The 15131-nt window shown below is 44.0% G+C and overlaps 1 protein-coding gene across 1 annotated transcript in view; it reads left to right on the top strand.

Moving 5' to 3' along the window:
- Nucleotides 1–28: 28 nt before the first annotated feature.
- Nucleotides 29–15131, top strand: part of traf4a (tnf receptor-associated factor 4a) — a 33761-nt gene continuing 18658 nt past the window's right edge. The window contains exon 1 of the mRNA XM_053423466.1: nucleotides 29–440. Within this exon, the coding sequence (XP_053279441.1) occupies nucleotides 298–440 (143 nt within the window). The 5' untranslated portion in view covers nucleotides 29–297. The remainder of the gene's footprint in view (nucleotides 441–15131) is intronic.

Consider the following 15131-nt stretch of genomic DNA (forward strand, 5'->3'; position numbering starts at 1 on the left):
ACGAACCCGTCTGCGGCAGCAGCAGCAGCAGCAGCGCGCTCCTGGACACCGGTGCTTCCTGCGCTCTGCGGCCGACAGGAGGACACGCTGCGGGGGAAAGGACTCGCCCGATCCGTCGGTGGCGGAAGGGACGTGATATGCACGAACCTCTCGTCGGTGTAAACCGGCACCGCAGCTGAATACCCCCACCCCCCCTTGTTTTTATCTTCTTTTTTTTTCCCCGTGGAGGAGGGGAGTCAGGGTCCAGGGACATTTACCCACCACCTGCAGAGACATACGCCGAGAGACGCTGCAGCCATGCCCGGGTTTGATTACAAGTTTCTGGAGAAGCCAAAGAGACGCTTCCAATGTCCGCTCTGCAGCAAGGCGATGCGGGAGCCGGTCCAAGTGTCTACCTGTGGACACCGCTTCTGTGACACCTGCCTGCAAGAATTCCTCAGGTACACAGCAGTGTGTGTTTGTGTTTGCATGCATGCATGTGTGTGTGTGTTTGCGTGCGTGATCCACCTCCGATACCGGAGCCTGCAGCCTCGGCTAGTTTCGGTCGAGGCATGCACAGTAAATAAAGGATGTGTAGGTGTGTCCTCCTCACCTTTCCTCTTCGGGGGTTTGCGTTATTTTATATCAGTGCAGCTGATAATACCAGAATGGGATATGAGGCCTGGACTGGTGAGCAGAGCCTGGTGTCAATCCCCCCCATCCTGTAGTTTCAGGTGTGTTTACTCTGGTGCATGTGCACAAAAACAACTGTGAGCAGCCCCTGTCTCTGGAGCAGCCATGCGGGGACCTTGTGTGGACAGGCAGAGGAGGTGGTTGTTGTTGTTGCATGAGTCAAAATGGTGCAAATTCTCGCTTTATTTTTTATTTTGAGTATTTCATGCTGTGGTGCATGTGTCCTGCAGAGGCCCCCTGCCTCCTCATCCTGTCTGTGATTTGGCCCCAGGGTGGCTGAGTTTTGCATGGGTTGTTGTGGGTTAGGGGCAATGCGGATGAATGTGTGTCTGTCTGTGTGTTGAGGGACCTTTCATTTTGAGGTCAGACCCCCACCTCACCACCTAATCTGCTGGACATTGACGTCTGTGTTGAGACTCGTAGAAAGGAAGTCTTTGTTTTTTAAGCTTTGATGACGATACCGCCACTGAAGAGTCACTAATTATCAAGCAATTTATTGAATCTCACTTTTGATACAAACGATAACTTGGACGACATGTGCAAATCACCAGGCTACAGCATAAAGGGGCCTCAAAGTCTTATGTTCTTTCTTATTAATCAAACATAATTTGATTTGTCACAAGCGCAGTACGAAATCTGATTGGTGTCAAAATCGACCTTTCCTACTTTGGTTTATACTGAGCTCATTTATTGTAAAGTTGTGATTTATCCAATTGGTTCATATGACCGTGTCAAGTAATCACACAAAGAAAACATCAACAACCTAAAAACACATTAAGTCTAATGTCGTGTTCATTGAGGGGGGGGGGGGGGGGGGGGGGGCAGTAGGGGCCCAGCAACAAACTTTTGCCCCAAGGCCCCCATATAAGGTTAATGCGGCCATGGCCAGAGTTAATAACTCCATGTGTCTGTTGAGTTGTCGCTTCATGTGGTGATAGGATGCATTTGTTCATGGAGATGTAATGTTTAACTTTGTGTCCATCAATCTTTTGTTGTTGAAGAGCAATGCCTTAAAATAGTGTATCAAGCCAAACTAAGATTTATTATAGTTATAATAGAATAGTGTTTGTCTCCGAATCTTTGGTCCCTAAAATCTGAAGTTGATGAACTGTTGTTGTTCCTCTGTCGACTTAATTCAGTAGATTCATAAAACCTTCAGCTTGAAGATGGTGAGAAAGTGAGTCCTACTTTCTGGGCTGTTTGTCTCATCTCAAAATGTTTCTTGTTCGATCCACAGCTCTGAAATCCCCAAATGTCTCAGCACGATTGTATAAACAGAGGTAAATAAACAGCAAATCTTCACATTGAAGAAACTTGAGCAAGCAAATATTTTATATTTACTCAAAAGACCCAATTTAATGATGTAACTTTGTGTTAAAGGCAACATCAGCTAAATATTTTGTCATGAAAATGAAGGGTGTAGCTTCACCTGCGTGATGCACTGATAAAAAGTGCATCACGCACTTTTTATCAGTGCGTGATGCAGTAGAGCTGATGATTTACAGTAGAGCTCCAGCTCCTGTGTTGTAGATCGCACGTGTGTTGACATGTTGACGCTTCAGTGATTCTTTGGAAAAGATAAAGATGAAACCGAAACTTGCTGTTTGCTCACCTTTTAAGTGGAGAAGCTGAAAACAGGTTTTTATCTTTAAAGCCTTAAAGCTCTTGTATATAAGTCAAATATAACAATTTGATTTAAAATTCAGTTTTATTATGAATAGAAAACGCTGCGGTTTCTTGTTTTGCTGTGTTGCTGCTGCTCTGTCTGCAGCTATTTGGAGGTTTGTCTCAGTTACAAATGTAAGAAACGTCGGAAAAGATCTTTAAAAGCTTCAGTTGTACTCGATGAAACGAGAAGACGTCCTGAGGGAAACTCACAGATAAATAAAACAACATTTGCCATCAGGAAAACAGAATATCTAATCTTACCAGACAATATTTTCATGTCAACATTTCACGCTCTCAACCGTCCTGTGTCAGAGAATGAGACAAGCGGGGGGGTGGAGATATGGATTAACGCTGTGAATACATAAACCCTGTGTGTGTGTGTGTGTGTGTGTGTGTGTGTGTGTGTGTGTGTGTGTGTGTGTGTGTGTGTGTGTGTGTGTGTGTGTGTGTGTGTGTGTGTGTGTGTGTGTGTGTGTGTGTGTGTGTGTGTGTGTGTGTGTGTGTGTGTGTGTGTCATCAGGAAGCCTCCTCTGGCTTGTTAAGGCAGCAGCCACCCGCATCTGGCTGGAAAGCACAAACTCAGATGAACAAAAAGAGCGAGGGAGGAACGGCGCTTGCTGCCGATCAGCGAGTTTAGCGGCTTGACGTTTGTCTGCCTCCTCCTGCCCACCTCCGAGTTCCTCCTCCAGTTTATGCTCCTTTGTTTCATCACTCCCACAGACTCACTGACGTTTACTGAAGTTTCCAAACTCAGGTTTTTTTAGTTGAGTGTTCTTCTCCTTGGTCAGAGTGACGATGTAGATGTGATGATTCTTCACTGTCTGACCTCCATGACCTTTTTTTATAAGGGTATCTCTCTAATATAAGTACGGCTTTATAGTAAGTTGTAATCTCTTATTAATGGTTGATCAACAAACCGTATATATTCCTTACATTATAACTATTATTACTTTACTAGTGTTTATTCCTTACTGCCCTCTTTACTGCCGTCTTGCCTCATGTATGAAATCCATTAATATGCTTCTTATAGATGCTAAATGCGGGAGGTAAAGTGTTAACAGTTGGGTAATAGGTAAATTCAGCGATGACTAAGTTTCTTAGGAAATGATAATGAGCAGTCAGACAGTGTACTAACATTCTTCCATGGCTTATTGCAACAGAGCAGCGAGTTCTGGAGCGGGTGACAAGTGTGAAAGTGTCCAGACTTGGCCGGCGAGCCCGGGCTGGATGTTTCACGGCCTTCAATTATTACGGCAAAAAGATCAACCTGGTTGCACAAAGGGCAAAGCATTAGCTAACGACTGTCTGTCAGCCTTGATAAACCTGAACTCCCCTCACGGGCAGAAAAAAGATGAAGGCGCTCGATGGCCGCGAGAGCTGAGACTGGGCTGGGCTGGCACACTTTGCTAATTAAAGAGATGACGATGCAGCCTGTCCGCTCGGCTGCAGCCTCGTCTCTGTGCGGCTGCAGGTGGAGGAGCCGCTGAAATGTCCTGTGCTGCGGATATAAATGTTTAGTTCAACTTTATTCCACCTGAGAAGTGGAGCAGGAAATCTGGTTTAAAAGCAAAAACCCACTGAGATACAACAAAAACAGGTTATCTGAAATATTTCTGCGATAGAAAACATATTTTTACACCTCTGTGTTACTACATAGTGCAACGTTGAATGTAAAAAATAACATACGCTCCCTCCATGGTTGATGAATCATTTACTAATGCTAAATATCTCATTATAAATCATTAACAGTAAAAATGTTGGGTTATCAGGAGATGATAAACGACAAATCGTCAACAAACAGTCACAGGTTTCTCAGGTTCTGCAGGTATAAGTCACTAATAAAACCTCTTAGCAATCAAATCTGCAATTATCTTCATAATGAAGTCACAAATGTGGGGTTTTAATCATCACATCTGCAGTTACACATGTAAATTAGTTATTAATAAAGAGCTTGAATCAAGCCGATACATGGGAGCCCACAGGAGCAGCTACAATTGTTGATAAGCACATTAGTAAACGCCTAAATCTGCTCACAACTACATTACAGTGTGTTGTGATCAGTTTATTATTATTTATTTGCTGCTCATACATGTTGTTTACTTCCTTGTCATTTTATGAAAAGGGTTAATTCTTGAATTTCCCTGAGAGGAACTCGAGGAAACGCATGAATCGTTCTCACTTCTCCGAGTCCGAGCGCTGACACGTGCTGGTCATGGCCCCTGTGTCCACGGGCATGTTAGCATGTGATGCTAATGTGATGCTTTTGGCCCTGGGGGAGGAATGTCGACATTGTCTGCAGCAGCAGCCACAGCAGTCCTGGAGTCTGCCCCCGCTCTGCAGGAGAGTCGCGGACCCAAGGCAGCGGCGCCCCGCAGCTCCGACAACTCAACGCAATCTAATATGAGTCACATGCTTCAACAGTTCAGTGTGAGCAGCCCCTCGTTGTAACTGCACTGCCTCTTTAAAACGAGGAGAACAACATTAAATGGTATGGAACACAGTTTCCTCCAGTGTGTGAGGGCTGAGTGGAGCTTACAGTCGTGCCACACATGCCCGGCCTCTTGGCTCGTCAGTCCTGGGTCCGCTGAGCCACAGTAATGCCATCCGATGTGACAGTGGCTTCTCTGTGCATGATGCAGCGCTGTGCCACGGCCCTGATAGGGGTGTAATTGGTTTGTTCGGCTCGGGAGCTTCTTCCTACAGGCCCCCACGTCGTGTATATAGAGCGAGAGCTGACTTACCCGGAGTCACGAGGAGCCCCAAAGTGGCCCAATACAAGAAGTTTTCCCAGCTCCATTATTCACTGTCCAAAAAGCCAGGGGAGGGCGGTGTTTTTGGGAATGGACTGTGATTCTGAACTTTGACACATCCGCTGCGTGTAGTGTAGTTTTTTTTCTTTTTTCTCTCCTCTGATGTAGGTGATACTCGCTTTTTGTTCCTGCAGCGCTCTCCCACGCGTTTATAGTCTGAATACCCTGGTGCACAGTCGCCAGCTTTATAAGTACAACAGACAAACACCTACTTCCTCTTGGAACCAGGAACTGTCTGTTTTTATTCGAATGTGGGGGGTTTGGTTTAGTGGAAGAAAAATCCATAGTTCTTTCTGGAGAGTCAACATTTTTGGGTTTATACTGTGTGCGGATGGATTGGGCTCCAACTGATGATTAGTTTCGTTAACAATTAATCTGCTGAACAAGACATTTTCCCCAAAAACTCTTCTTCCTTTTTGTGTTGAGAATTAGGTCACTGATTTTTGTATGGTGAACATGGCTTTATCTTTTTAGCTTAACCTAGCATCAAGGCTGGAAACAGAAGGAAACGTTAGCCTGGCTCTGTCCAACAGTAACAGAATCTACCGGTCTGTATGCTGAGCTAAGCTAACTAGCATCCGGCTGTAGCTTCATATTCAATAGACACAAGCTTCTCGAAAATATTCCCTGCAAGGAACTTAAAGGGTCTGTTTCTCAAAATGTTGAACTGTTCCTCTACAGAGCTGAAAACACAAGGGTCTTATTAAATTATTTGTTTTCCCTTTTAAAGTAAATGAAATCCTGTGTTTAAGGGTGATTTATTTTGAAAGTGATACTCAAGGAATAAAAGCACAGATGTGATCAGAGACATGTTTATCTGTGGCAGGAGTTCTGTCCTTCTAACACATAATAAATCCACTTCTGTCCATTGTGCGCCTTGCCGTCCAGATGGGATGTATAGAGCGGCACTCTGGCGGCTGTGACGGGGCGTTTCTTTAAGGCCTAAATGGAGCTGTGTTGCGTTGCTGCCCAATGTTGTGTGTCAGTCTGCCACTCCGGGCAGCTGGGGCTTTGTGTCTCAGTGGGTATCTGTGTCTTGAATGGGAGCGATGCCACGGATCGCTGATGAATGCCCGTGTGTCCATTACCCCATGTGTTCCCGACCCCCGGCCCCATCACAGGGACATTCACAGTCCCCCCCCCCCGCAGGTGTCCGAAGGCTGCGCGGGCATCCTGGGTCCGGATCCGGAGCGCTTTCGGGGGGGGGGGGGGGACTTTAATGTGCCATCCTTCTCTGACCACAACGGTGGTCAGTGAGCTGCGCACAGAGAGGAGCTGTGTAGAGCGGACTCAAAGCTCCCGGGGGCCTCTCCACGCTGCACTCTGGGTTCTGTGAGGGTCTCTCAGAGCTGAAGACTGCTGTCGGGGGGGGGACAGAGCTGGAAACAGCCCAGTAAATTCAAGCACATCAATGCAAAGAAGGAGCCACTGACTCAGAGGAAACAAGGGGGGGTTAAATGCAGTTAGATACGGCAGCATTAGTGTCAGAGAAGAGGAGTCATGGCTCTAAACCCGGCCGCTGAGCTTCCCAGACGTTCAGCACCTGTAGAGAAGCAAACTCCTGTGACGCTGCACCACCCACTCTGTTTTCTAACTGTAGGGAACAACAAGTCGCTGGCTCCTGAACTTTACACCTGATCACACTCCTGGACTTTGAAACTAATTGACAGAAGTATATGAGAAGTGACTGATTTTCTAAGTTTAACACGGATGTTTATCTCACTGCCTCAGGTGCTTTACTCTCTGAACTAGAAACAGATTCCACAGCACGGACACTTCCACACTGATCCTGGTTTGGTTCAGTTTGAATGGTGCAGAAAAAAAAATTCACATTTAAGGTGCAGTTACCAAACTTTTGTTGCAACTGTTTTGATTTGCTGAAATCAGCTGATAATTCTTCTGTAAATCCGAATTTGAGCTCATTCAATAACTTGTTTTTTTTTATCAAAGAAACTGTTTAAATCCTGAAACACTCAGTTTACAAAGATATAAAACAGAGAAAAGGCTTCAAATTCTCACATTTGAGAGACGACAACCCGTGAGCGTTGGACACATTTCCCCGAAATGATTTAATCAGTGATTTAAATTTAGCTAAATTCTTTGTCCGCTCTTGTGGGAACTGCAACATTTCATCTTTGAAGCACTGTGAAATAACTAGAGCACAGTTGTCAACAGAGTCTAAGAATGGAATCCAAGCGAACAACGGGAGAGTGAGGAAATGGATGTTGACATCTGATACCCAGTAATTTACCCATGTTTGGAACGGATAAAAGCAGGCATGAAAAAAATCGACTAAAAGTGCAGGTTTTGAAGTTTCCATTAAGATAGAGTGAGATGAGTTGGAGCACTTCCAGCTCTTTGTGGCACAGCCTTGAGTCTTTGCAGTCGGTGAATAGCAGGTTAAACCCGTGAAATGTGTCTAAAAAAACTAGTCAAGTCAGCATGAATGAAAAATAAAGTTTATATTATAAATATAAATATGTTTAAATGGACCACCGGAAATCCTGAAATCCTTCTACAGTAAGGATTTCAGTGGAAATTCAGCCGTAAGTCAATTAAGCAAAATATCGGTATCAGAACTTTTTCTTTTTTCTACTTCAGAATCAGAATTCTTTTTATTGCCAAGTATGATTGCACATACAGGAAATTGCCTTGGTGTCAAACCACACAGTTTTTTCAAGGAAGCAATTCAGGAATTAATTGGAGTTAATGGACATGTAAACTTTTACCAGCAGTGAATTAGAGCTTCTAATGGCGAATTGAGGAAACACTACTTTTGTCCTCTGTGGATTTGCTCTCTAAGCGTTTTTCCACGGCGCCGTCCATCCCTGCGTCTGTCCGTCGGTCCTCCGTCCCCCCAGAGACAGACGGATAGATGTTGGGCCGGGCCTCTTTCAGGATAAGGTAATTGCGGCGCCTCTCCGGAGAGAGGAAGCTGAGGAGCTTCAGAGATGCAGCTGTGATGATGACATCGCCGGGAGAAGGCGCTCCGGCGATTCCACACAGCTGCAGACGAGATGTTATTACGAGGCTCGTATTGTGACAGCTGTTTGTATAACGCAAAGGAGGGCGCTTTAAATCCTTATCTGGATTGTCTCCTGTGACGGAATGTAGAGAACGCTCTAGTTTGAGGCACATTGACTTGCTTTTTGTTTTGATAATTTGGTTATAAAAAAAAGTTTGGTAATGGTGACGGATATAGTGATGGATTTATTGATCTTTCTCGATCCTTAGGGTTACGATAGTTACAAAGAAAAGCAGCAGACAAGAAAAGAACAAGGGATTATGAGAATAGAAGGTAAAGATAATAAAAACAAACAAAAAGGATGAGCATAATGAGATCAATATGTAAACATAAAAATATACCTTATCTTAGAAAGATTTACATGAAAGTAAAGTTGTCGAACAAAAAGGGGAAAATGGCTAAAAAGTAAGTCCTGACTACAAATCAACTTATCAAGAAATCAAAAAAATAGCCAGGAGATTGATCCCTAATAAAAAAATATTCATAAGTCAAAGTACCACAGAGTTATAATACTTTTGTCTTCAGTAAAACATCCAAGTATTTCTTCCACTATTCATTTTTCCATGGAGATGTTTGTCCTCTCGTTGTGCCGCTGCAGCTCTGAGTCTGTCACTTTTCAGGTCATGTCATCCATCGCCTGCCAGGAAGTTAATGGTGACAGCCAGCTCAGATATAACTCTTTACTTTTGAAAGACTCCTGAAAGTGATTTTCATTTGATCCGCTCAACAACGTGTCCTCCATGCCCTGACGTTGCTCATTTCTGCCTCCTCACAAAGAAGAATCGTGCGTCTTCCTCAGCGACCACACAGGGCGTCTTTTCACTGCTCTACGGTCGATTTATAAAAAGGCAATTTGTGGTTCAGGGAAAGTTTTTTAAAGCCATGACTCAACTTCAACACACCTGAGTCACTCGCAGAGAATAACTTCAAATCACTGCAATTACTGTTCGACTTCGTGTTCCATTTGAAGAGATGAGCTCACGAAGCTGGATTACTGAAGGGGAAAGGCTCCTCATCCACCCACCCAACCCCAAGGGCCGAAACTCCCACATTCACCTCCTGTCAATTTAGTGTTCAGTAATTTAACTAATAGCATGTTTGTTAAGGAATTGAATCCACGTCAGTCAGCACAATATGAAGACACGCCCAGCTGACAGCTAAATCACGGGTCTTATTTGTAATATTTGATGTCAGGTCCCCTGCATAGTTGAAGCTAGCTATGGTTTGGATGTTGCTCGGTATATCTGGTTGTGAATATAAAAATTATATGTTTTTTACTTTATTTGTGTATATATGTCTTTATTTAGATTATTACATTTTTAATCATTAGCTTTAAAATATTAGATGTGATTTTACACATTCAACTCACCCCCGGACTTCGAGTAGACCTGCATTAAAACGTCTGTTCCTGTGTCTGCCGCTGTTCTATTAGTTCAAAACAAGTTTGACAGGACAAGAACCACTTAGCACTTCCATGACCACTCTAGCTGGAGAGATGAGTCATGGATTGTTATGTAATGTTTACAATATGTAAAGCATAGGTTTTGATTCTATTCGGCTCTGCTCCTTTGCCATGATAGCAGAGCCCTCAGCTCCAGTTGTTTTTTAATGTGCTTTATAAATAAATTTGACTTGACTGGACAAGTTACTGACAAAACAAGACAATTAAATATGTCAGATTGGGCTCCGGGAAATCCCACTAATGACAACATTAGTTAAAGTCCAGAAAGTAAAGTGTCTAGGTTAAACTCTACTCTTACTGGCCATTAGTTTGATTTATATTAATCAAAGAACTAAATGCCAGCTCTGATTATCTGAGAGTGTGTGTGAATATAAACCAATAAGATCTGGTTATAGACATGCCTGGACTTGCCCTCTTCTATAAGAGCTCATTTTAAAATGGATCCCAGCCTTTCGGGCCACACAAAGATGGAAAACATTCCAGCTATGCAGCGAAGCACCTTGCCCCGCTCACAGCAAGCATGCTGGGACCCAACCGCCAAAACCCAGCCCTGCTGGACCGCGGCCAGCTGGCATAGATCTGCAAAGCATGGCTAGTGCTTACACATGCCCGGGTATGCGTGCTATGTGAAACAGCTTAGATAAAGGTATGTTTATCATAACAGACGCATGCCGGCCCCCTGTTCACGCCACGAACCACGTGAAGCTCCTCCAGAGGTTATGGAGACTTGTAATTAGGTGTAAATTAACAGTCAAGGGTTTAATTTTGATATTTGTACAGTAAGAGACACGGTTCAGAACCTTTTCAGTCTGGGTTTGTCTACGCTTTGCTTGCTATAGCACTAATTGAACCCCCCACCCTCCCCTCCAGTCAGTTTGTCTTGTGCACAGGTCACTGAATCAGCATCACAAACTGTGTGTGTGTGTATGTGCGCGCACGCATACATGCAGCAACACACACATGTTCAATCTCCCACAGAAATGATTCCAGCCTGATGATTTTTATTTTACTGAATTGTGTCACACTCGGCCCCAGAGCGGGCTGCAGACACAAAATATATGCAGACAATCACTCAATCTGCTTTTGATGATAAACTGACTTTAATATTTTATACATTAATATATATATTTTTGTCATGTTAAATACCAGTATTTCCTCTGACAAGATTTGTCTATAAATCAATTAGACCATCATTAATGAGGCGACTACTTTAAAACTTGAATTGTCCTTTTTTTTAAAATAGAAAATGACAAACAGGCTTCTCAAAAATGAAAATCTGTAGTTTTTCTTTTTAGTAAAATTAACACATTTTGGAGGGTTTGGAGAAGAATATGTTCAAGTAAGAAATTTAAGTAATATGATCTCAGCAATGAGTTGTGTTCATTTTTCTTGAAAATGAGTCAAACTGCTGATCCAAATGATCTTGTTGTTATTCATAGAGGTGTTTTCAGTGCACAAATATGCAGAATACACCACTTAGACAATAACCCTCAGATGAAGGGGTATGTCCACGTCAGGTTGACTCGATGTGAGATGTGATGAGAGGCCTTGTTTGTGTTGGGCTGTTGTCTTTGGGAGCCGGCAGCTGAGTGGCCGCTGCAGCGGTTGCCCGAGCTGACAGGAAGGCACGTGAGGAATCTGAGTCCGAGGCCTGAAAGACGAGCAGCTGGGAGCGAGGGGAAGTGGGCGTCTCGCTGCTGAGGCACCTGTCCTGAGTGAAAGGCTCCTCTGTGGAGCTGAACAGGTGTTGGCAGAGCAGTTAAGCTCCTCACTTGAAGCGAACACACTCTGAATTATCGTCATTTATCCACAGGGGCCCCATTAACGTTAAGGTCACTGCCCGGTTGCCCCCTCAGCCCTTCCTTCCTGTCAGGACTCTTCCATCTCTCTCTCTCCTTGTCTGTTTAATGTGGTGGTCCTTTAACCAAACAGCTCAATGGCTCTGTCAAGTACATGAACTCCCTAGTGTTAAGTCTCAGGTTCTCACTCGCGACTCATTTTCAGATATGTCAACACGGCGTTAACACTCTGAACCGCCCTCTTCCTCCCTCTGCACAGAACAGCTATTGATCCCAGTGAAGGAAGTCACTCCGCTCTGTGCCCGTCCGGATGCATCATTCAGTCGAGTCTTTCAGGAGGAGGAGGCGCTTTTTTCCAAAACCCTCTCGAACCATTGAAATGACTCTGGTGGTGGATGACTATACAAGTAGTGATTATTTGTGTTATTGATTTATCTGCCGATCAGTTTTCTAGATTATCGGGTCTAAAAATAAAATCACAATTTTCAAAAGTTTTTCAAATAACTAGACAACGAGAAGTATTAAGTGTTAACAGCTGAGAACATAGAATAAACTGCAAGTCATGACTAAATTATGATAAAACTATTATTATAAATGCTTATCCTTTCAGCTGTACCTGTAAAGACACGTCATAAACAATAATCACATGTACGTTTTTAAAAACTTACACCTAAAAGAAAACATGAAAACTGCCCATACTGTGGCAGTTTATGATTTAGTTGACAAAAAAGAAAATTGCTTTTTTTTCCCACATCTCGCTCAAATAGTTCACTCCTACGAGGAGCGTGTCACATCTCTATCTGTCGCCGGATCGCCTCCTCACTCCCTCCTCTGCTCTTTTTATGCGGTGATTGAAAAATCGTTGTCATTTATCTCATTGTTGCCCCCCCCCGGCAAACAGCAGCAGGTTGAAGAATTAAAGCTAGAAGAAGAACAATGCAGCTGCGGCGTTCCGAAACAAAAGAGGCTGATCTGACGTCAGCACCTCGCCTCGCCGAACAAAGAAATTGCATCCGCAAAGCTGAGAAGTGGACGAGTGCAGGAAGAGCGGCTCGGGGCTGGTCCACAGTCGCAGGGGGGGGGGCATGTTTGGGGCCGGGGGGGGTGGTGACTGTGTTTCTGTGGATTGTATCTACATGTCTCTGCACAGATTCAGACCGATAAACACAAACAGGAGCCCCAGCACGTCTGTGGTGTGATCATAGCGGATGATAATAAAAGCAGCGGGCAGCGACTGTTTATTATTTTTGTGAATCGGTGCATGTCTGTGTGTGTGTGTCTGTGTGTGTGTTCACTGTCTGTCGACTGCTCCCTCTGTCTCCCCCCCTTTCCCCCCCACACACCTCAAAAAGCCCTCACCTTCCCAGTTACCATGGACACTAAAGCACAGGGCCTAAATGTGTCACTGCTGGTGATGTGCACACCTCACAGACCCAAATCAGCTCGAAGACAAATTAGGAAAAGAAGCTTTTTACCGTCTGCATTTCACGGGAAAAATGCAAATGGTCCTGAAGCAGAAATCCATAGTATGTAATTTTGAATCCGCAGGAAAAGACAGCGAGGTAATCTGCATCTATAGGAAAGCAGTTAAGATGAAGCTGAGAGGGGAAAAAGTTTGTTGTTTTTTTCTCTGCCTGAGAGGAAAACGAGTGACTCATGACACATCAGACTCACGCCTCCCGCCCTCTGCAGCGATAATGGGAAAAATCCAAATCATCATCCCATCTCCACTCTGCACCGTCTTAAGTTCGCTCCGACTCTCTTATCAGTTTCACAGCGTTTACCACAATCAATCTCTGAGGTTGACTCATTGTGTCGACACATGGAAACCACTTCTCCGCTCTTTTACGCTTCGTGATCCGGTAGAATTGAACCCCGCCGCCTCGCGCTAATTAATGGAGATGTCACTGAGGGCATTGCAATTTTTTTTTTCCAAAGGTGTTCTTGTGGGATCGGACCAAAATAACTCCCTCACGGGGGGGAAAGCTGATAATGGTTTACCCACACCTGCTATCTCGCGCACACATAGCAGGTCAACTTGAGAGGTGTGTGCATGGAGTGGAGAACTTATCTGTGAAGGACAGAGGGGGGGGGGGGGGCACAGACAATGACGGCAGAGCTTTTCTTTCCTCCTGGTGTCACCAGCAGTTTGTATTTGTAGTGTACTTCTGAAAACCTTTGTCTAGACAGATTCAAATTTTTAATAATCTCAGGTTGTTGGGTTTCCCTTCCTTTTCGGGGTCACACGGAGAACAGGTGGAGGTTAATTTAAAGCTCTGTTTTCCGTATAAGACGCGACTGGTCGGAGGGATAATCTGCGCCGCCCACCTGCCCCGATGCTCATAGAGGAAGGGGGGGGGGGGGGGGGGGAAATGTATGAATTAGGTGAAATGATCTGATATTGTTAGGAGGTTACGCGCCGATATGTGTCTGGATGGGTTGGTTTGATTGTCAGAAGGAATATTCAAAGTCTACTGAACTGATTTCAATGAAACTTGGTGGGAGGATGGGGCAAGGGCCAAGAAAGAACACATTGATCCTGATAAAAATCAAGCATATTTAGAGGACTGATATTGGTGAATGTTTGCTATTTGGCGGCTTGATTGACTTTAAGTGGACTTTTTGGACCTGGCGAAGGTATTCCCTCAACTGAGAGTTGCGGTTGATGTTTGTTAAAATGTCAGTAACGGTTCAAATTGGATATTTATAGTTGAAAGAATGATATGAGTGGTAATGTTACACAAAGAAGTGATTCTGTGAACATCTGTGCATAAGTAAAAGCTCTAAAACCATGAAACGCTTTAAGTTCCCAAACGGCGACGCTCAAGTTACAAGTGCAGGTTGTGACCCTGTCTTTACGTGTGATTGGACAACGACTATCCAATTACAAAGCATAGTTCCACTCAAGAAGCAGGTGGATGTGATGCCTGAATGAGCATTAGATTTTCACGATGGACAACAATGGGCTCTTCCATGACAAACCCTTCGAATGTGATGTGTGTGTATTCAAAAGCACCTCGGTGACAGAAGACCAGCCGTCTGCCCTTTGATTGGACAGTTTAGCTCTGTTATGTGATTGGATTGTCACCGTCCATTCAGATTCTGGTGTAAAAAGAAGGTCAAATTTCATAAGTTGTAATTACATTATCAAAGGCGATGTGGGGACTTTGGACCCTCAGATTCACACACAGTTTGTTTCTGATCTTTTAATGTATTCTTATTTTTAAATCACAACTGTCTTATTTTGATATCTTTTCTACACATGAACAAACTTGAATTCCCTATGTATTTGTTTCAAAGTTTACGAAAAAATATGATCACTTGACGCTCTCAAAGTCTTACTGACCCAATTTTTAACCCATATATATTGTTTTGTTTTCTCCTCTCATCTTGTTTTCATGCTCACTTCTTCTCCACTTCCTTTCAAAGCAGTGACAATCACACTGCAATAAAGGAGCGGTTTTAATTGAAGGGCGACGAGAGCTTTGTCTCTCTGAGGCTCAGTAGTTCTGTGCACGTCAGAAACAAAAGTCCTCTTTGTCTGCTGTGGGCTTTGGTATTGAGCGTCGACTCCACAAACGAACGATCTGAAGTATTCTGCTTACCATTTGCATAAAATCTGATTTATGACGAGAGCATGCAAAGCAGCATCTCGTCCCTCTCCTGTCCCGGTAGCGTGAGCTCATGTGTCTATA

The sequence above is a fragment of the Pleuronectes platessa genome, chromosome 5 (genome assembly GCF_947347685.1).
Source record: "Pleuronectes platessa chromosome 5, fPlePla1.1, whole genome shotgun sequence".
Taxonomy (NCBI): domain Eukaryota; kingdom Metazoa; phylum Chordata; class Actinopteri; order Pleuronectiformes; family Pleuronectidae; genus Pleuronectes; species Pleuronectes platessa.